We start from the raw sequence: 22368 nt of genomic DNA, 5'->3' as shown, positions 1-22368 counted from the left end.
CCCAGATGCAGTCACATACCAGGTTAGCATCAAGTCTAATATATTAAAAATAAAATACTGAAATGAGGACCCACCTAAAATTGATTCACAACCCACCTAGTGGGTCCCAACCCACAGTTTGAGAAACACTGTATAAGAACAGAGCAGTCCTGCTGGATCAGATCAAAGGCCTATCTATTCATGGACAACCAGATGACTGGGCTATGGGAAGCCCAGAAACAGAAGGCATCCTCCTTTCCTGTCGCTCCTCTACAAGTAGCATTCAGAGATATATGGCCTCTGAACCTGAAAACAGCATTCAGCCAAAGCCAGACAGACTTGTCCTCAATGAATTGATCTTATCGCTTGCATGAAGCCATCAGACCAGCTCTAACAGGCCACAGAATTTCAGTGTTTTCATGCTCTATGAACCACACAGAATTACACTATTAACTGCATGTAAGTGGTTCATCTAAAATTAGGTCTGAGGAACTGTACTTTTAACATATTACAGTACTTTATGACCAAAGAAGCAAGCACTATGCCCACTATACTGTAACTTGCCATATTTCTCCAAATTAACCAATTCTTTGAAACAAACTGTGGGAAATGTTATTTTCTAACCCTTAGCACAAACACAAAAGGTTATTTATTAACCTTTAGCACAAACAGGACACTGTACAACTATGCAGTTCCCTTTTTAGAAATTTGAGTTCTGCATTGTGTACAATCTTCTTCAGGGCAGGTTTTTTTTAAGACCTATGTACTAAGAGATGAATATATAATTTATCTGAGGCAAGTACTCTATTTACTTCTTGAAAAGTAACAACTTCTTGAAAGGAGAGGGATGACTATAAACCAATTATTGTAGCCAGTTTGGCTATACTGTAATTTTGCTATAAGCAAATAAAACTACAATACAATACTTGCTGCAATAATCTGGCTACAAGCAAATACAAACATTCACTTTTTTTTTTAAAGGACCATTGTTTTGCTCCACATTACACTAAATGGGAGAAAAGGACCAAAAGTAGGGTGGGGAAAAAAAATCACAACAGTTCACAGTGCTGTTAAAATAGCAGAGAGGATCTCATCTTGCAATCTGCTACCCCCTATATGGTATATGTCCCCTAATGGATTGGGGGACAGTAATATTGGCTTCCTTCACAGTTGCCAGAAAACTGACTGATAAAATACAGGTGAAATGCTTTTGGAGAAGAGCAATATACATACTATTACTATATTTTTTTTAAAAATCCCTACAGCTCTTGAGGGAAAGAAAAAAAAATTACCTCTTATTTCCCCACTGTTCTTTGCCCCTTCTTACCAACCAACTACCCTCCTAAATGATCCAAGTAGTAGCATCCATGGGCTTGCACTGCATGGAGGGGAAAAGGCACTTTGCACATGCTCTGTGGCACTCTACAGCTCCACATGGTGCTCCAGACTCAAGGAGTATGCCTGACAACCACCAAGTCTGCCTCACTTCTAACAGGGCAAGGACTCATACCCTGCAGAAACCTAGGGTAATCATCACAGTAGTGCTATCCTATATCTCGTATATCTCCTGGGAGTCGGTTCCATTGAACTCAATGGAACTTACTTCAGAGTAAGCATCTATAAGCTTGTACTAAGTAGAGGAGCAAAAAAAAAAAGCACTTTGCACATGCTCTGTGGCACTCTACCGTAACTCCCCAAGGTGTTCCAGACTCAAGGAGAAGGCCTGGCAACCCCTGCCTGGGAGTCAGTTCCACTGAACTCAATGGAACTTACTTCAGAGCAGGCACCCACAGAGTTGCACTGAGCGGAGGAGGGAAAGCACTTTGCACATGCTCTGCGGCACTCTTCAGCAACTCCTTATGGTGCTCCGGAGTGGAGCCCCGCCCTGGACGCCGACTCAGGGCAGGATCTCCCTGCAAGGAAGGCGGAGGAGCTTCCCACCGGGCTCTTCCCTTCTCAGCCCAGCGGTCGGCACAGCCTCCGGCCACCAGGGGCAGCTCCGCCCCGCCGAAGCCCGCGCTGATGCAGCTGGGAAGCAGCAGCAGCAGCAGCAGAGCAGCCCGCTTGCCGGGCGGGAGAAACGCTGAAGCCTCTTCGTTGCGCTTTCCGTTTCTCTTTCCCGCCGCCGGCAGTGCACAAAGAGGGAGGGCGACGAGCCCTGGCCAGGTAGCAGCGCGCGCGCCTGCCTGCCTCTCCCGCGCCCCCCCCAGCCCTTCTCGCCCCCTCGCCGCTGTGGGCCGCCGCCGCCGCCGCCAAGTCCCAAAGCCATCCGCGCGGAACGGCTCCTGCCCGAGGCGAGACGTGCTCCGCGCGCCCTCTGCCCAGTGCTGGGGCTGCGCCTCGGCGGCCGCGACCCCTTTCCTGTGAGAGGAAGGGGAAGCGCCGGAGCCGCCCTGCTTGAAAGAGCCGCCCTTTGCCACGGACACACCTGGCTTCTTCACTCTCCAGAGCTTGGGACATAGCTGTGGCTTCAGTGTCTGTGGCTTTGGTGTCGCACTCCAGTGTGTGACTGCAGCTGTGGCTTTGGTGTCACACTCCAGTGTGTGTGGCTTCATTGTCACACTCCAGTGTGTGACCTCAGTGTGTGTGACTTCAGCTATGACTTCAATGTGTGTGGCGCAGTTGTGTGTGTGTGTATGTGAGAGAGAGAGTGGTGGAAACTGCTGCCTCTTGAATTTTAACCTTTTTTTTTAATTTCACAGCACACTGACAAGGCACTAAAATGGTCAAGGCACACCATCAGTTTTTGGACCCTGGCGCACCATGCTTCTGGGGGGGGGGCCTCACATCCCCAAATGGCCCTATTAATAAATGACCCAAGCTCCTGTTGCACACCTGCAGAGAGTTTGCAGCACACCAATGCAGGGATGTGCAGTGGATGGTTGGCAGGTGAGGCAGAGCCTCCCCACTGGAGTCCTTCGAAAAGCCCTGCCACCATGTGAGGCACCCAAACACCCTCAACCCATGTGCTTGCCACACTCTGCGTATGGGTTGAGAGTGCTTGGGCTCCTCACACGGTGGCAGTGCTTTTTGAAGGACTCCGGTGGGGCAGCTCTGCCTCCCCACCCACCACATGCCCCTGCACCAATGTGCCGAGGCCAGGGTGACCAAATACAATGGAGGATAGTGTGCCTATACCTTTAACCATTGTATAGAATCAGGCAGTTTTGCAGGTGCAGCTGATCATGGAAGGGTTTAAAAAGCTGCACCTACCAAAATTCCCTCTTCTATACAATGGTTAAAGGTATAGGCACACTGTGCTGCAAAGACAGACAGGTCACTAAGTTCATAAGTATCACTCTTTAATCACCCTGACTGGGAATATGGCAAAGTGGTTAAAGTATTAAAGGAAAGTGTTCTATGTTTCTTGTTAATATTTGTATTTTTGTTAATTTCTAGTACGTGCCCTTAAATTGGAAAGATGTTTTATACTGACATGACTAATCCTAAACATTCAGCATTATGCTACATGCAGTCATCTGTAAGTCTTGGGGAGGGGAGCAGCAACATAATAGCTATGATTATGCTGTAACCCCCTCTGCAGCCCTCCCTGCTGTAAATAAAGAAAAAAACAACTACCAGTGTAATCTAATTATCCACAGATTTTTTTACCTGTGATTTTATCTCACTGTGATGAGAAGGGTCCATTAAATCAAAGGAAAAAAGACATTTAACAATAACCTCATTAATGGAGGAGAGGGCAGCTGTTAGCCAATCCATCAATCATTCTCTCTCCAGGCACTTACAGCCTCACTCCCAGACAAGCAACCCCTCCCTTCCCCCTGAGCACATGAAAGAATGCAAGTTATCACCTCCTCCATTCTTTCCCTAAGCTAGTCTTCTGGGGAAGGAAGGGATCAATGCCTTGAAGCCTTTCTACGCCCCTGGAGTGAGACTCTGATTGCCTCTGTGTGCATTACAAAAGGTCAGCAAGACTGTTTTTAAATCAATGAGCAAAAGGACATGGTTTTTTAAATGAATTTGCTTTAGTGTAATTTTTGCTGTATTTCCTGTTTTCGTTGCAAAACTGAAAGCAAGTTTTTTTACTTTTTCAGAGCAGTTTCAAACTGCTGGAAGGGTTGTAGGCTCCCTAGGCCCTCTGGAGAGCCTTAGCAACCCCCAGGTAAGTGGAAAAATTCCTTCTCTGCCCTGCTGCAGTGCAATCATAGCAATTGTGTTGCTGCCTATTTCTGGAATATTCTCTTAAAGGGGAATGGCCTTTTTCTGGTTCCTCTGGTAGGTCACAACCCACCAGTTTGGGAACCACTGTTCTAAACAAAACAATGAAGTATCAGTAAATTGTACTCGTATGTTATCTAGAACTATCCTAGATAACTGTTTAATGTCAATGGGTACCATGTTCCACAAGTGAAAAATGTCTACTATGAAGGTAGATAACAGTACTTATCAATAGGTATCTCTGCCAGTCCACCCAAGGTAAAACACAGTAACATGCCTGTTCTATTCTGGAAACAAAACTATCTTGATGTTTTACTTGAAACTAGTGCCATGTGTCCCGTGCATTAGCTTGTATTTCTATATGTTTCTATATGGGGTGATTCCCTGTTCCGCGGATTGGGTGTGTGGCCCCCTTGCCTCCAGAGCATCCACTGAACCCATCAGAGGCCACAGACATCCATCAACAGGCTCTGCCAGGCTCAGACTGAGCCTGACAGTGAAAAAAAGCTACTTCCAGTTTCTCCATGAAACTGAAAGTGATGTTTTTAATGCCTTTTAAGCCATTGGGAGGACCTGGGAAGCCCTAGGAATATCCACAGTCCCGCTGGGCTCAAAGGATCTTCCTGAGGATGGGGGAGATTCCTATCCATGGTTTCAATTAACCGTAGGATATTCCACAATGGAACATGCCTGTATATGCATGTATAATTTGTCCCTACTGGGGAAAAGCAGCTCGTGAAAAGTGATACTGAGGGGGGAAAAGCAGTTACGTAGCCCAGCAATTTTCAACATTTTCATCCCATGGCACCATGACAAAGTACTAAAATTGTCAAGTCACCGCAATCAGTTTTTTTTAACCTTTGATAAGGTACATCATGCTGTTGGTTGATGTCAAATTCTCCAAATGCCCTATTAATAAATGACTTTTCCCAAACTCCCGCGGCACACCTGTGGACTATCTGTGGCACACCAGTATGTCACGGTGCAGTGAAAAAGTATCAGATCTAGCTTCTGCTTTGGAATATGTATGGATCTATGTGTTTTTATATATTGCTGCACGTAATCTCTGGAGAACTACACTGTAAAAATTGTCAACCTGTCATTGCAGGAATTCAGTTGTCTAGAAAAAGAGCTTTATGACTGTGTAATGCAAACCTAAAAGGCTATCAACAGCAAGTACTGCAAAAAATAAGTGTAAAACTGGAAACAGAAAAGATGAGTGCTTCAGGAGGAAGCTGTGGAAGTCCTACCTCTGCAGAACCTTCTACTGACTACTTCAAGGAGCTGTGGTCCAAACTGAAGGAATGTCACGATAAAGAAGTCAAAGGTAAGACTGCAGTTGTTGCTCTGTATATCTCAGGGTTGTCCAAACATTTTGGCAGGAGGGCCACATCATCTCTGACACTGTGTCGGGGTGGGAAAGAAAGAATTAATTTAAAATTTGAATAAATTTACATAAATGAATATATTAGAGATGGGACTTATATGAATGAATGAAGGTCTTGGCATAGCTCAAGGCCTTGCACAAAGCAAGGCCAGCCTTTCCTTCACTACCACTGCTGCATCGCAGACATGAAACAGCAAGTAGTAGAGGGAGCCCTTGTCCCACAGCTCAGATGAGAGGTTGAACAGTTGTCTTCATGCTGAGAGCAGTTGCATCAGGTCAGCATGGGCTCCAGCAAGTCTCTGGAAGGCCAGAGGCTCAATGGAGACTAGGGGCTCCCCGAGGCCCTGTTTGGGAGCCTCCGAGAGCTGTAAGTGGCCCCCGGGCCGGGGTTTAGATGCCCCTGATATATCTAGTAACTGACAGCACCGTACAGGAACCACGAATCAGTCCTGAAGTATCAACCTGGAAAGCTGTGTGTATTTTTAGAAGCAAAATATTGTAATGCATAAGGGAAGTTTTACAAGTTTGTTCATTTTATCACTGCTTTTTGCCATTAAAATTTGTTTACTGGTTCAGGGCTATTCAAGAGGTGTAATAGATTGTTGTGTGTTTATGAAACAAATATGCCAAATATGACTGCTGCTTAGAGGAATTTTGTGTCTTGCATATTTAGCCACCATCTGGTGACAATGTAGCAGGGTGGAAGTTTCAGTGTGGCTGTTATTTCCAGGTGAATGTTGGAGCTTGTTTTGAATAACCTGCATCTTTTCAACATTTGTGGTTCAATCTTATGCATGAAGTAAGTTCCACTGGGACTTACTCCCTAGTCAGTGTGTTTAGGATTGCTGCCAAAGTCACTTAAGTAGAACATTATGTGCCAATTCATGTAAAAGTATTCAACACCATGACATTAGAACAAATTGTGTCTAGTGTAGTTAATTCTTTCACTCTTTCTCTTGCTGGAATTAGCCTATTAAAATTACGGCTCTGTCACATTTCCCAAATGCAGTTACATACCATGGTAGCATCAAGTCTAATATAATAATAAAATGAAATTAATGGAGACCCATCTGAAATTGACTCATGGCCCACCTAGTGGGTCCCAACCAACAGTTTGAGAAATGCTGCCTTAGGCCATAAATTGAGTTTATGACTTTACTAAGATTGCAGTCCTACCTACACTTACCTGAGATTATTCCCCAGTGAAATTAGTGGGATTCATTTTTCAAGAGATATGCATAGGATTTTATAAAAATTTATCAGCATAGTTAAAAACGAAAAGAATTAACTTCCACTTCGTATTAACTTTGATAATGTATTTTGAAAAGTTCAGGCTGCCAGGAGACCTATATATAACACTGTAGGCCAGGGATTCCCAAATTTCTTGAGAGTAAAACTCCAAAGGTAAGTTTTTGTGGGGAAGGGGGAATGTAGGGACAGGATCCCCAGGATCATGTTACTGTCATGGATGTCAGGGGCTGTCTTTTACTTACAAGAAGCTGCAGCAGGCTCCTGGGGGTGTGGGAAGCCCTACAGAAGCCTCCTCAGGGCTCCCAAAGTGCAGGGACTGTAAAATTAATGATCCCGACCCACTTTCAGTCTTGCGATAGCAAGCCAGAAGTGGGTCACAATAGTTGTTTTTACAGTCCCTGTGCTTTGGGAGCCCTGCTAAGTGTTCTGCAGGGCCCCCTGCACCCCTGGGAGCCTGCTGCAGCTTCTTGTAAGTAAAAGACAGCCCCTGAAATCCCTGAGAGCGGCACAGTCCTGGGGATTGTGTCACTGCATTCCCTCCTTCCTGCCCCTTAAAGGAGCAAAGGCATATCTTTCAGAGACATGTTAGCACTGTAGTCTGTATATATAGTCTCCTTGGAAGTCCCATTGAAATTGATCAGACTTACTTCTGAAGAAGACTTCTTTGGATAGGCTTTAGGTGTGTCAATATAGTCTTGCTGTTAGGCAGATTTTTTTCATGTCTAAACCTTTGTTACTGTGTTCCACACAATACTTGGTAAAATTAGAGCATGTGTGATTACATCAAAGACATGCCTGAAGGATACTTAATTTTTGCAATAGGTGAGGATCCTCCCGTGGAAACTGGTATGATATTTAAGACACATCAAACACAGACTTGCCTGGACTTTACTTATTTCTGAAGTCTGTAAATAAGAATTAAAACTGACTCATGAATTTTTAATTGTAAATGTCAGCAAAATATATCTTATGTAAGGTGGTAGTCAGAGAAGTGCTTGACACACTTGTTTCTGGTTCTCCTGTCTTTTCTGTATACACCCCTCATCATTATGCTACCTAGAAAGCAAACAGAAGATGATATGTTACGTCTTGTAACTTCCTTTAAGCAGGTTTTAACAGGATATGGTTGGAAACAATATAGTCTATACATGACATTTTGAGCATTGTACTGGCTGTCTTGAATTCAAAACCAAGCTTCATTTAATGTGTCAAAATGGGGGGGGGGACTTAACACCCTTCTTAACTCTTCAACCTAGCCTTCTCTTCCATTTCTTCCCCCTTCCCCATCAGTTTGGATACCAGAAATAAGTCACATTTAGTGAAAGAAAGTCTTAGGGAAAGGTCTGTGGGAGAGAGTCAGTGAATGGGGGAACAGTTAAGCCTTCCTCTGTCCCAGGGGTGCCCAAACCTCAGCCCGGAGGCTATTTGCAGCCCTCAGGCATCCCCAGTCCATGCCACGGGGAGCCCCCAGTCTCCAGTGAGTCTCTGGAGACTTGCTGGAGCCCACACTGGCCCAACACAACTGCTCTCAGCATGAGGGTGACTGTTGTGTGAGCTGCAGGCCAAAGGCTCCCTCCACTGCTTGCTGTTTCACATCTGTGAAGTAGCAGCAGCAGTGAAGGAAAGGCTGGCCTTGCTTTGTGCAAAGGCCTTTTATTATTCATTCATATAAATTCCATCTCTAATATATTTGTTTACATAAATTTATTCAAATGTTAAATGTAAACTAATTCTTTTTTTCCCCGGCCCCTGACACACTGTCAGAGAGATGATGGCCCTCCTGCCAAAGAGTTTGGACACCCCTGCTCTGTCCCATGTTCCAATTCCCCCTGCAAGTGTTCACTGAAGTAACAAATAATTCTGCCCTTGTGGGAAGTCTAGGGATAATCTAAAATGAATAGAAAAAGCTGGAAAGCCTTTCTCTGAAAATGTCAATTCCTTTAGCTAGAATTCAGTTTGCATTAAACAGAATGAACTTTTATGTGTATAGTTTACTTGAAGAAATGCAATAATGCAAATGCTGTCTTTTACTGAAAGAGATGCAGAGAAAACAAAAGATTCTAGTCTATGGTGAAGTGATAGTTATATTTGTAGCAAGCTTCTATTTTCAGATTACTGTATATAAAACAAACCGGATACCACAATCTCATTTGATGTATAGAAAGATCTTTATAACATTCTGATAAATACCATTCTTCATGAATTCCAGAGAATGAGTGATACTTAGGCATTAAATATGTTGCTTTTACAGTAGTGGCTCAGGTTACTAGCGTTACAGTAGCAAAACCAAACAGACTACCTGTTCTTATAGAACTTCATTGTTGTGCAGCCTCATTCTTTCTTATGGGTGTGGAGAAGGATTAAAGTGGAGCACTTTATAAGGATCTTAATCACAGACATGATTTCTTTTTTTCCAAATAGCAATCAGATTTTAAGGAAAACTTTATTGGCTGCTCTGAATGACCAAACATAATGCCCTTCTGGTCTTGAGTGCTTACAAGATAAGAATTGGCTTTCCTTCCCCCCCCCCCAAAAAAAAATCTCTTTTGAAGATTTTTTTTATCACTGAATTCATTTTTCATTTTGTTTTGTCTTCTGCTTGTAATGGTACATGACATTAATCCTTGGGATGACTATTGCTTTCCAAACAGAAAGCTCTGTTTGAATTTTCTCAAACTCTGTGAATGAACTCTGTGATATGATGTGAACTCTGACTTAAAGATAAGCAATGACTTAAAGACAAGCAAAAGACAAGGCACCAGCTCCAGATGCTCTTGGATAGAACTGTTCTGGATCCATTTCCACCTGGCTTATGGCTGAGATTTAGGGCTAAGATGGCCTTGATTTGTGACCTTCACTGATAGATTATTATTATTATTATTAATAATAATAATAATAATAATAATAAATAATTACTACTAATAATAATTAATATTAATATATTTATTATTATTAATAATAATAATAAAAATAACAGTATTTATATACTGCTTTTCAACTAAAAGTTCACAAAGCGGTTTACAGAGAAAATCAAATGGCTCCCAGTTCCAAAAGGGCTCACAATCTAAAAAGATGCAAAAGAACACCTGCAGACAGCCACTAGAAAAGACACTGCTGGGGTGAGGTGGGCTAGTTACTCTCCCCCCACTTGAAAGAGCACCTCTTGAACAATGGGAGTTTTGGTTCTTACAGACTTCTTACCACCTTTCAATACCATAGACCAATACCATCCTTCTAAATCCTTCTATGTGAGCTTATGGGTAAGGGGCATTGCACTGTAGTGGTTTTACTCCTCTCCTCCTGGAATATTCCAAAAGGCGGTGCTGGGAGATTCCTGTTCTCCCCTATGGAAATTGTCCTATGGGGTTTTGTGAGGGTTTGCTCTACTTCCCATGCTTTTTAGCATCTAAATAAAATGGCTGAGAGAAATTGTGTGTGTCTTGAAGTGAAGTGCCATGTATATAATGACGATACGCATAGTGGTCTTCACTTTGAGTGACTGCTTAGTAATGGACTGGATGATGGTGAAGAAACTGGAACTCCATCAGACAAGACAGATGTTCATGGTGGAGTGGTTCTGTCCTTGTTGAGGTTACACTTGTCTCAGAAAAATAGGTTCATCCTTTGGGAAGATGCCTCAATTTGGGCCTCCTTCTTGATCCCCTCCCCACAGAAACTGTAGCCAAGAGTGTTTTTTACCTCTTTGGCTGATAGACCCACTATGTCCCTTCCTGGAAAAGAAAGATCTAGCTGTAGTTGTAGATGCCCTGGTAATCTGTTGTCTGGGCTGAATATGTGGAGCTGTCCTTTGCAAAACTTTGGAAACTTCAACTGGTCAAGAATACAGCAGCCTAATTAGGTGATCAGGGCTAGATATGTGGAGCATATAACTGCAACACTACAAGGCTTTATTGGCTGCCAGGTTGTTTCTGGACTGGATTCAGAGTGTTGGTTTTCACTTCTAAACGATATACAACCTGATTCTAGGGAACATCTTTCATATATGTCTCCTCGTACATTGAGGGCTAGTGACAAAACCTTTTTTACAAGTGCCACTTGCCATCAGAAATAAAATTTACCTTGAGAGAGCTTTTTCAGTGGTAGCTCCCTGCCCATGAAGCTCTTCTGTTCAAAGTTTACCACATCAGTTAGTGTTCAGGAGAGCTCTAAAGAACTTTTATTTTAAACAAACCTCTGGTCTATGGGTGATTAAAAAAAATTACCTTTTTTGTATATTTTGTAATTCTTTAACAATTTTATTACTGCACTTTTATAAATTCATTTGTTTCATTGCCTTGCTCTTATCCATTTTGTGAACTGAAATAACTGAAAAATGTGATGCTTAAAAGAAACACACACACACACAACACCTGTAATTCGGCCCTAGGAGGTTGCACAAGCAATTTGTTGGCAACCACTGTTTCCACGTATACTTACCTAGAAATTTTTCTTTTGCATTAAATTGTCAAGATAGAGAATTTTAAAAGGTAAAGTCTTATGTTTTGATCTTTCTTTCTTTAGGATTACAGTCGAAGATCTCCAAACTGAAAACAGAAAGGTGCTTGTAAGTACCCACTCAACTGCAATAATTATTCTTTGTTAGAGAGAGCTAATAAAACTTAAATGTCTAACTATTCTGAACTTACAAAAATGTGTGCGGTTGCATGTATGTGTGTGCACATGCCACACACACCCCTCTCCATTTCTTTGTTGTTGTGATACCACTGTTGCAAATTTAAGTTTTTATTGTGACTTTTATGTGGGTCCAGGCCAAATGTAGTGTTGAAACCTAGGTTATTTTGACCGGGCTGTATTTTCTGAATTTGTACAGGAGGGCCCCTATATCTGTGGATTCCATATCCGCAGATTCATTTATTCATGGATCAAATCTATGCCCCCTGCTACGCGCACCCTTGTGCACACCCCTTCTGGAGGCGAGGGGAGCTCTACTCCCCTCATCTTTGGAGAAAAGTCTGAGCTCAGCAGAGGCCGGGAACATCTGTCCCCAACCTCTGGGGCTCAGACTGAGCTGTATAACTCAAATAACATGACTTCTGGTTTCACAGAGAAACTGGAAGTGACGTTTTTAATGCCTTATAAAGTATTGGGAAGCCTGGGGGTGGATCTCCCTGCCTCTGCTGAGCTTGGACCCCCTCCAGACTCCCCTCTGGAGAGGAGACAGCCCCCAGACGGCAAGGACGGACTTTCGCCCATATCCACAATTTCAGGTATCTGCAGAGATTCCCGAATGGAACCTCCGCAGATAAGGGGGCACGCCCGTACTATACTGTAAATATACCAGTAAGCTTATGTATTTTACTATACTGTTGTGGTTGTATGATGCTAGTATACAAGTAAATTATTTCTACTTTCATGGCTATGTTGTCATTAAGTCCTGCCCCCTTTTAAGAGTCTTCCAACATTGTCCAACACAGTCTTGCTAGGACCAATTCAGCTTTGGCTGGAGTTTACTCAGTTTGGACATCCAAACTAGGTGGAGCCCTTTCAGTCTCTTCTGTTTGAGTTCTGTCAAATTAAATAGACTCTACCCTGACTTAATCAAAATGCCACTTTCTGCTTTAGTTCCTTTCAGATTTCTTTTTACTCTGAAATCTTGAATTATACTGTACTTCCGCATATTAGATTTCCAAGCTAAATATGCTCCAGAAATTCCTAACCTTTTTACTGCTATTCATTTTTTCGTGTCTACTATGCAGGTGGTGGCTCATTATCCGTGGGGGTTCCATTCCCAGAACTCACGCAGATGCCAAAAATCACAGATAATGAAATCCATGGTTCAAGACACTTTAACCCTTTGAAAGTGACCAGAACTATGACCAATCAGTCACCTCAAGAGACTGATCTGAGGGTCTGTTTTACAGGAAAACACTGGGTGATTTATGGGAAATCTGAAGGCCATTTTTCCTGTAAAACTGGAAGTGATCTTTTAAGGCCTCCCAGAAGTCTCAGAAGTCATCCTGAGGGCCGGGGAGGCCCATGCGGCCTCCAAGCAACCAGAGTGCAGCACCGGTCACCTTTGGAGGTTTCAGGTTGAGCCATGTCTGGCTCCACGCGGGTCAAGGGACCCACGTTGAATCAACTCCGCAGATAGAAAATCTGGCTAGAAAATCCACAAATAAGAAGGCTCAACCTGTAATTTGTGGGAGAAGGAGGTTACTTCCTTCATTTACAACTTCTAATCCTCTAGTTCTAAATATTTGCTCAAACAGATCTGCTTGTAGAATTATTTCCTTGCGTACGCTTTGTATGCAAGGCAATTTGGCCTAATCTTCTACATTAGTGCCCCAATACTGTCTCCCACCAGCCTACACAATGCAACGGCACCAACAGGGCACAGGCTGCATCCTATGGCATCCAATTGATCTACTTGGACCTATGCCAGCTATTTAGCTGGCATAAGTTGAAGGAGTCACGGGATGTGTCAGACCAGGAAAAGGGAGATAGGATCCAAGTACGCACAACCACTGCTGAGACCCACCCCTTTCTGCCCTCAAACCACCCCCTGCCCAGGCCTTTCCACCCCGGAACCGCCCAAAACCCACTACTTAACCTACTCCAGTGTGACCTGGATGAGCTGTTAGTGCATGCTTGGGGCCTCCAACTGTTTGAGCCATGGTCCCACATTACATGTCAGCAACATGTATTTTGCAGTGCCTCTCAGGGACTTATGGCAGCAAATCACAAAATCCATCACTCTGTTTGAATTTTCTTAAACTGAGAATGAAATGTGATTTGTGATATAATATGATGTGAACTCTGACTTAAAGATAAACAATGACTTAAAGACAAGTAAAAGACAAGGCACCAGATCCAGGTGCTCATGGAGGGAACTGATCTGGACCCATTTCCACCTGCATATGGCTGAGATTTAGGGCTAAGATGGCCTTGATTTATGACATTCACTGATATAAGTTGTTTTCAGAGCTTTTGTCTGTATCTATCAGTTTTCTATGCATTTATAGCTAATTTATTTTCAGTTATTACTACTTTTCCCTATTTTTATAATAATGTGTTTCTTGCTCTGTCTAAATCAGTTACAATAAACCTGCAGTGCTAAGCAAACCTTGGGAATAAGTCCCATTGACAGAGGATAAATCCTAATTAAATTTACTTCTAAATAAACATGGATAGGACTGGACTGATACTGTTTTGAGAATGTATATGTATACCAATTGCCAAACATTTTTTATTGTAACTTCCATTTAGATTTTGGAATTGTTTGCCGATAACTTCTTGTAACTTTAAATTGTAGTATGTTCTTGCTTGTTTCTATTCCATGTTAAAAGTTTCCATTTTTGCTGAGCTCTCAGTTAGTGGAAGATAGGTATTATTGATGACATTTTGTTATGACAATGCATACCTAGCTAAATGGCTTAATTATTATTTGCTGGAATCTTCTTACAATTACTGCATTGTAGATACAATAGTCTTCTATAGGAGTTCTTGTTCTCCCTAACTCTTCTTGAATACCTGAGGTTTAATATTTCAGAGCTGATAACCAGACAGACAATGAGCTCCTTATGCTGCATCCTAGTTCAGCTCTGAAGCTAATGATCTTGTAAATGTGGGGTCAGGGACCATTCATTAGGAAGACTTATTTCCATAGCCAGAATGCCAGTCTGCTTGCCTGGTGGCCCCAGGACCCTTACAAACTTTTTTCTCCCCTTCTTCACTCCTTACTCCATTAGAATCTGAATGTTCTTACAGCTAGCTGAGTCTTATAATGTTTCTAAAGTGGCACTGCCTTAGTGTAATGTACTTCCTAGTGATTATGCTTAAGACTGCAGCAGTATGACTGAATCCTATGCATATCTACTCAGACCTAAGTCCCACTGAGATCAATGGGATTTACTTTTGGGTAAGTTTGAATAGTATTTCCCTTCCACAATTGCTTAGCTTTAGAAGAAAGAATTTGAATAGTTTTGTAATCCTTTGTATGTGAAAGGGTTTCTCTTGTATTGCTAGATTAAAGAATAACTTATTACTGTCCTGCACAAGCTGAGACCCACCATGGTGAGTGCAGACCAGCAGCCATATATTGAATCCTGCTGTGTGTTTGCTGTGGTGGAGTTTTAGCATTCCTAATCAGGCAGTTAAAGCAGAAAATGTATTCAGCCACTGTTTTACTGCTGGATATGGCTGAAAAGCAACGTTATGTGAATGACCTAAGTGATTGGGGGATCCAAATTTAATAACCTTTTTTTCTAGTATGGTGTTAAAACCCTTGGGGCACAGTCCTAACCAACTTTCCAGCACTGGCATAGCTAAGCCATGGGGTATGAGCTGCATCCTGTAGCTGTTGGGGGACAGTCACGGAGGCCTCCTCAAGGTAAGAGAATATTTGTTCCCTTACCTCAGAGTTGCACTGCCCTTACATTGGTGCTGGAAAGTTGGTTAGCATTGCATCCTTTCTTGTTTAATTTCTGTGCGTCAAAAATTAAGGGTGTAAATCTTATCTACTATCTTGTAACTGCTTTCATTTCATTGCAACATCAGTTCAAAACACCTCTACAGTGAGTTGGTTTCATATAAGCCAGTGTTATTCAAACTGTGAGGCACAGCTCTTTAGGGAGGCACCAGGAACTCAAAGGGGAGGCGCAGGATGTCCTCTTGCAGCAATACAGTCACACCCCTGGGCAGAATATGAGCCCATCTTCTGCCCATGGTCTGCGCTTTTTTTTAAAGCAGAAGAAACAGGAGTTGAAAGCAGAATGGGAGTTTAAAGCAGAAGAAATGGCTGCTGCCACCCTGCCCTTTTCTCCCTCTACTCCTAGGCTGCTGCCTTCTTTGTTTGCTGCATGTTGTTTCCAAAGCTCTTGGACTCCAACCCCCATCTGGCAAGTACCGAGCATGCTCAGCTTGCAGTCCTTAACCCTCGATGATCCTTGTCTGGTTGGTTCCTAGTTCCCAGCCTGGGATCACTTCTCATCAAAGTGAAATCTCTCTTTTCAACCCCCTCTCTCTTCCACTCCCCTCTTTCAATCTCCAAACCATCCCACTTTCCTCCCCCTCCCCAAATAAAACGCTTCCTATTTTACCAGTCATCAGGACTCTTAAAGTTGCTTCCATGCAGTTGGCAAAGGGGGAGGGGAGAGACAAGCACACACTTTATTTGACCAGAAGCAGAAAAAGGGTACTGTTTTTAAAGTGATTTATTAATCTTGTTGTTTGACTGAAGAGGAAAGGCTGTATTTTTAAAGTGATAAATTCTTGCTATTTGAAAGAAAAACTTATCAGCCATTGATGAAGTGATTGCCAGCCCTATCCTATCCACACTTTCCTGGGAGTAAGCCCCATTGACTCTAATGGGACTTACTTCTGAGTAGACATACATAGGCTTGAGCTGTGCATCTCCTAGTATAGGAGACAAATCAGCTTCCTAACCAAACACTTATCAGCTCTGATATATTTTCATGGTCTATTTTTGTTTTCCACACCAGCTGCTGGAAAAATTTCATTTCATTAAATTAATAAAGGGTTCAATCCTATCCAAGGAGAATGGGAGAAATGACTAGTTGGATTGGGGTCCTCAGGGGTGTGTGTATGTGTGTGTAATGTTGGTCAGACTGGTTGTTCACAAAGTTCACTTGATAAAACAGTTCTATTGGTATGCTTACAAAGTTAAAAAAAAAGAGTCCTCCTGGACGAGATAAAATCTACCTACTCCAGCATCCTGTCTCCAACAGTGATCAGCAGCTGATCATTTATAAAGCATGTATATTGCTGTGTATTAATAATATATTTTTAAGATCTGCATTTAATTAATGATATGATTAATATAATATTAATATAGTTAATATATATTTAATATTTAATATTATATTATAATAAATATAATATTATAATATTATATTTAATATAGTTAATATTTCTGGCCATGTTTAATGATGTCACTTCCAGCCCTCAGGAACATGATGGGGAATCATGGCCAATAGCCACGGGGGTCAAGGGAGCCACTGTCCGGAAAAGTTTGAGTACCACTGATATAAGCCCTTATTATAGATGAGAGGAAGAAATATGGTTTGTCTAAGGCTGTTCACTAAGTTCATAGCTTACCTGGGAAGCGACGTGGCGCAGCTTGCATTGGACCAGGTGGTGAGAGGAACAGTGCATTTGGGATGTCCTTCACCCTACTATCACCTCCTCCAGCCTACTGCAGATACAAGATTCATTGATTTGCTCCACACTCACTAGACGCAAGCAAGATTAAGATTGTCCTATTCCCTCTCTGTGCTCCATCCTCACAGTGTTTTACGTTTAGAAGGAAGCATTTAAACTCCTTGCAAAGATGGAGCACAGTAAGGAGGTAGGGCGCTTTTTCTCCCCTACTCCCTCTAGAACTAGCACAACTGGAAGAAGATGGGGGGAAAGAAACTACCGCACTCCAGACCACCTCATCTGTGATTTTTTGGATTGCACTCCAGACCACCTCTCACAAAGCGCCAAGTAGGCGGAGCAATTTGAATCCTGCCTCTCCTTCTGTTTTAGTTATCAGGAGCACAGCATATAGTTTTCCTGCTCCGTGCCACTTCTGTTTGGTATGAACTGAAGTAGCATGAGACAGGAACCCATAATGCACTGATTTCATTCATGTCAAACAGAATTAAAGTGGAACATACTTTTTCCTGATAAGTAAAGGGAAGGGGGGACAGGATGCACTTTCCCATGTGCCTTCCCTCTCCCCCATATCCATGGGGAGTTTTGCATGCATGCAAAGTTGGCCTTTGGGTGATATTGATGCAGCACAGGAGTATGCTTCCTCAGGCAGCAGGAGATCTTGAGCCAGCCCTGGGTATCACTTAGGATGCAATCCTAACCCCTTATGTCAGTACTTTCCAGCAGTGGCATAGCCATGCCAATGGGACATGTGCTGCATCCTGCAGTTGGGTGACACTCACAGAGGCCTCCTCAAAGTAAGGGAATGTTTGTTCCCTTACCTGAGAGCTGCATTGCCCTTTTGTCAGTGCTGGAAAGCACTGACATAAGGGGTTAGGATTGTGCCCTTAATGTCAGTGAAGTGCTGTGCTCTTTGTTACTGCATCACTCTTTTGTGTTCCATCAAAAGTTATGCTCATCCTTCACGTTATTTATAGCAGAAGGCGGCTGAGCAGTAGCCACGTAACTTCTCTGCATTGTTGTGTAGACGGCTGTGGATGCCACGTATTTATCAGTAATAGTAGTATTCTGAGAGACAGGACTTTGATGTAGCAGTCAAAAATAAAAAGTCCAAATTTCAATTAATATGATTTCTGAATAATGATAATATAAAGATAAACAATTTATACCATTAGGGATGCAGAGAGGCTTGAAGAGTTTTTTACCAAAAACCAGCAGCTTAGAGAGCAACAGAAATCACTGCATGACACCATTACAGTTTTAGAAGATCGGTAAGTGGAACTTTTTGTTTTGACACTGTTTTTCTTTTTGTCTTGAGCTACTGCATTTAAGGGAATAATGTGAAGCAGGGGTGTGCAGTTTTTTATTGTCCGTAATTCATGTTTAGCAGCATTTTTAATACAAGAAGTTAAATGTAGCTTTTGCACATAAGATTTGGATTAAACAGTAGGAAATTAATAAAAATCCAAAGTTCATGGAGAACAAGGAGTGATTCATGCAGAAACTAACAGCATATCATGCTTTCCTGGACAAACCAGTTGCTTCTTAATTCCTCTCACGTCCTGGTGTGGGCATACCCTTTCTTCCAGTCTAGGAGGTGTAGATGAAGATAATTGTGTGTTTGGTCTCCAGCAAGTAGCTTTTTAAGCAGGAATTGCTGGGTTCTATTGTGTTTTGCTTTCCTGGAGGAACTAGGAAGAGAAAGGAAGATCCAAATTCAGATGCACCAAGCCAAAGCTTCTAGTCCCAGTGAAAGCTTCCTGAATCTCTTTTCTGATGCTCCTTTTGCATCATCCAAACCTTGGAGATCCTGCCCATTATGATTTATTTCAAAATTAAATCATAATTTTATTATGATTGACAGCCCAGCACAAAATTGTCAGCCTAGAATTGTCAGCTGCAGGGGAAAGAGGGCTTTTTAAATGTAACTTCCCTGCTGCTGGGGTTCAGAGGTGCGGAGAGCCCCACGGAGCTCTCTGCAGAGCGCCCTGTGGCTTGTGGAAAGTAAAAAAAGCTATTGCGACCCAGGTTGTATTTGCAAAACCAGAAGTGGGTCGCAGTCACTCTTTTTACTTTCTACAGGTGGCGGAGAGCCCTGCAGAGGGCTCCACAGTTCTTCCCGCACCCCAGCAGCAGTAAGTTACATTTTAAAAGCCCTCCTTTCCTCTCAGCAGCATGATCCTGGGGATTGTGTAGCTGCCTTCTCCCTGTCCCGCTCCTTAAAGGGAAAGTGGCAGTGGTTCTCTAGCTGGTGAGTCAAAACCCACCAGTTTGAGTACCACTGGCCTAGAAGCTTTCTTCAGTATTTATAACAATTTCATATCTTTGTATTTAATTGATTTGTAAACTTCATTCTTCTGTAAATTTCACTGAAGTAGCTCTTCAGTGGTATGCTCTGAATTATCTAGTACTTTTTAATTATACTGGTCTAACAACAGATGGAAAATGCATTTTCTCATTTACATAGTTTAAGGGCAGGGCTATGTGATCGTTGTGCAGTAACTGAAGAACATATGAAGAAGAAACAGCAGGAATTTGAAAATATCCGACAACAGAACCTTAAGCTGATCACTGAACTGAGTGAGTTTCATCCCTCTCTTCTTTGAGCCATTACATCATTTTTGTGATGTCTTTGCATCTGCTTTGTCATTGCACTCTGTTGGATGGGTGATGCACCAATAATGCCTACCCACAGCCAATGAAGGCTGTGATCCTGGCAACCCAATGTGCAGCGGCAGTGAAGAAGGCCAATTCTATGCTTGGGATCATTAGAAAAGGTATTGAGAACAAAACGGCTAATATTATAATGCCGTTGTACAAATCAATGGTAAGGCCACACCTGGAGTATTGTGTCCAGTTCTGGTCGCCGCATCTCAAAAAAGACATAGTGGAAATGGAAAAGGTGCAAAAGAGAGCGACTAAGATGATTACTGGGCTGGGGCACCTTCCTTATGAGGAAAGGCTACGGCGTTTGGGCCTCTTCAGCCTAGAAAAGAGACGCCTGAGGGGGGACATGATTGAGACATACAAAATTATGCAGGGGATGGACAGAGTAGATAGAGAGATGTTCTTTACACTCTCACATAACACCAGAACCAGGGGACATCCACTAAAATTGAGTGGGGAGAGTTAGAACAGACAAAAGAAAATATTTCTTTACTCAGCGTGTGGTTGGTCTGTGGAACTCCTTGCCATAGGATGTGGTGATTGGACAAGTTTCTGGAGGAAAAATCCATTACGGGTTACAAGACATGATGTGTATGTACAACGTCCTGATTTTAGAAATGGGCTACGTCAGAGTGCCAGATGCAAGGGAGGGCACCAGAATGAGGTCTCTTGTTATCTGGTGCGCTCCCTGGGGCATTTGGTGGGCTGCTGTGAGATACAGGAAGCTGGACTAGATGGGCCTATGGCCTGATCCAGTAGGGCTGTTCTTGTGTTCTTATCCTACATCACCTGAGAGTAAGCCCCACGGAACACAATAAGATTCATTTCTGAGTAAACATGCATTGGATTTTGCTGTTAGCCTCTTAAATTTTAGAGCAGGGGTGTCCAAAGTTTTTGGCAGGAGGGCCACATCATCTCTCTGACACTGTGTTGGGGGGGGGAAAAAGAATTAATTTCCATTTAAAATTTGAATAAATTTACATAAATTACGTAAATGAATATACAGTAGAACCTCCAAAGTTGACCACCTCTCTATAATGACCACCTCCTTAAGTTGACCTAATTTTCTAGAGCCTTGGGTTTTTCTAGACCTGATTTTCTAGAGCCTTTTTTTTCCGTATGTTGACCACCCCCTATGTTGACCAATTCTTCCAGTCCCTTGGGTGGTCAACTTAAAGAGGTTCTACTGTATTAAAGATGAACTTATATGAATGAATAAAGGTCTTGCAATAGCTCAAGGCCTATAAAAGGCCTTGCAAAAAGCAAGGCTGGCCTTTCCTTTGCTGCTGCTACTGCATCACAGACATGAAACAGCAAGCAGTGGAGGTAGCCCTCATCCCACAGGTCACGCGAGAGGTCAAACAGTTGCCCTCACACTGAGAGCAGTTGCGTAGGGCCAGTGTGGGCTCCAACAAATCTCCAGAGGGCCAGAGGCTCATTGGAGACTAGGGGCTCCCTGAGGGCTGCGTTGAGAGGCCTTGAGGGCAGCAAGTGGCCCCAGGGCCGGGATTTGGACACCCCTATTTTAGAGTGACGAATTAGTCTCTTTGCTTTCTAAATTGTTCATGTAATGACCTAAAGATAATCTAAAAAAGATAAAATGCATGTGGGGGGTTTTCTGTTCCTTAGAAATGTCAGGTACCATCCCAAACAAAGATATTGTTCGGGTGATGTTGAATTGTACATCACCCAAAAATTCAGAAAAAATTCATATTGAGGTGACTTCCTTGGGTAGGGTTTGCTTGCACAGCACATGCTGTTTATGGATAAAAACTGGCTAATGATTGTGGCTTATGGGTGGATGGGAAGTGGGTGCATTTTCTCTGTTTTGACTTGCCTACTTTGATAACCTAGAGGTGTTTGCTCTTCTAGTGTCTTTATAAAGTGTTTTCCAGTGCTGGTATGTGAATGGTCCTCTTGTTAATCAGGTTGGACTATAATAAAATCAGTGAGACATGAACACCCAATTTGTGGATTTCTTCTTACAGATGAAGTATCCCACTAATAATGATGGCAGTAAGTGATTATCTTGTGTTCTGCTGATTAAGGAGAGGTAATCAGTGCACAGGGCAATTAGTGCACTGTGACCAGAGCACAATTTTTGGTGCCATTTCCTTTGCATCAACAGTTTTGATTCTCCCTATGAAGAAATATCTCATGGTGCAAAAATAAATTAGTTGATAATTTTTTACTAGATTTCACAGCTAATCAGTTCAATATAATTAAGTTAAAAATTGCTTTGTAAAGCAACTGTACTGATGACTGACTAGAATGCTTTACTAAGAATGAAAATGAAGATATTGGAGCTCAAGTTCATGCAAGTTTTTGCTATCTCATCTAATGAGCTTGTAAAAAAGGACTGGTGAAGAAATAAAACGCAACTGGAAATTAACAATGTATTTTCATTTAATTTTCATATTTCAGTGAATGAAAGAAACAGTTTACAGGATGAAAATAAAAAAATTTCTGAACAGCTTCAACAGATGCAGCAAAAGATGAAGTAAGCATAGGTTTTCCCCCCCCCTTTTTGATTGTATGTTTTTAGGGCTGCAGCCTATCTACACTTATCTGGGAGTAAGCCCCACCGACTATAATGGGACTTACTTCTGGGTAAGCACATAGAATTGGGCTCTAAACAAAGTTTTTTATTGGAAGTGATTGATGATGGTGTCTTGATAAGCCTGCTCATAAGAGTCAAGGGCCCTTATTCTGTGCAGCATGAGAGATCTTTCTTCTCTCAAATTGGGGTAGGACCTTTCCATATAGTG

At 42.4% G+C, this 22368-nt stretch overlaps 1 protein-coding gene across 4 annotated transcripts in view; it reads left to right on the top strand.

The window, feature by feature from the left end:
* The first annotated feature begins 2025 nt into the window (after positions 1-2025).
* Positions 2026-22368, top strand: part of RBBP8 (RB binding protein 8, endonuclease) — a 55268-nt gene continuing 34925 nt past the window's right edge. For 3 of the 4 annotated variants that reach the window (XM_066623571.1, XM_066623574.1, XM_066623575.1), the window contains exons 1-6: positions 2026-2145; positions 5267-5485; positions 11318-11360; positions 18109-18204; positions 19401-19513; positions 22025-22100. In XM_066623571.1, coding sequence (XP_066479668.1) covers positions 5374-5485; positions 11318-11360; positions 18109-18204; positions 19401-19513; positions 22025-22100 — 440 coding nt within the window. In that variant the 5' untranslated portion in view covers positions 2026-2145; positions 5267-5373. Of the gene's footprint in view, positions 2146-4031; positions 4103-5266; positions 5486-11317; positions 11361-18108; positions 18205-19400; positions 19514-22024; positions 22101-22368 lie in introns of those variants that run through there. The other variant, XM_066623572.1, reaches the window with a different exon arrangement.

The sequence above is a fragment of the Tiliqua scincoides genome, chromosome 4 (genome assembly GCF_035046505.1).
Source record: "Tiliqua scincoides isolate rTilSci1 chromosome 4, rTilSci1.hap2, whole genome shotgun sequence".
NCBI lineage: Eukaryota > Metazoa > Chordata > Lepidosauria > Squamata > Scincidae > Tiliqua > Tiliqua scincoides.
The sequence above is the reverse complement of the archived record's forward strand: the minus strand, read 5'-3'. Positions and strand labels throughout refer to the sequence as shown.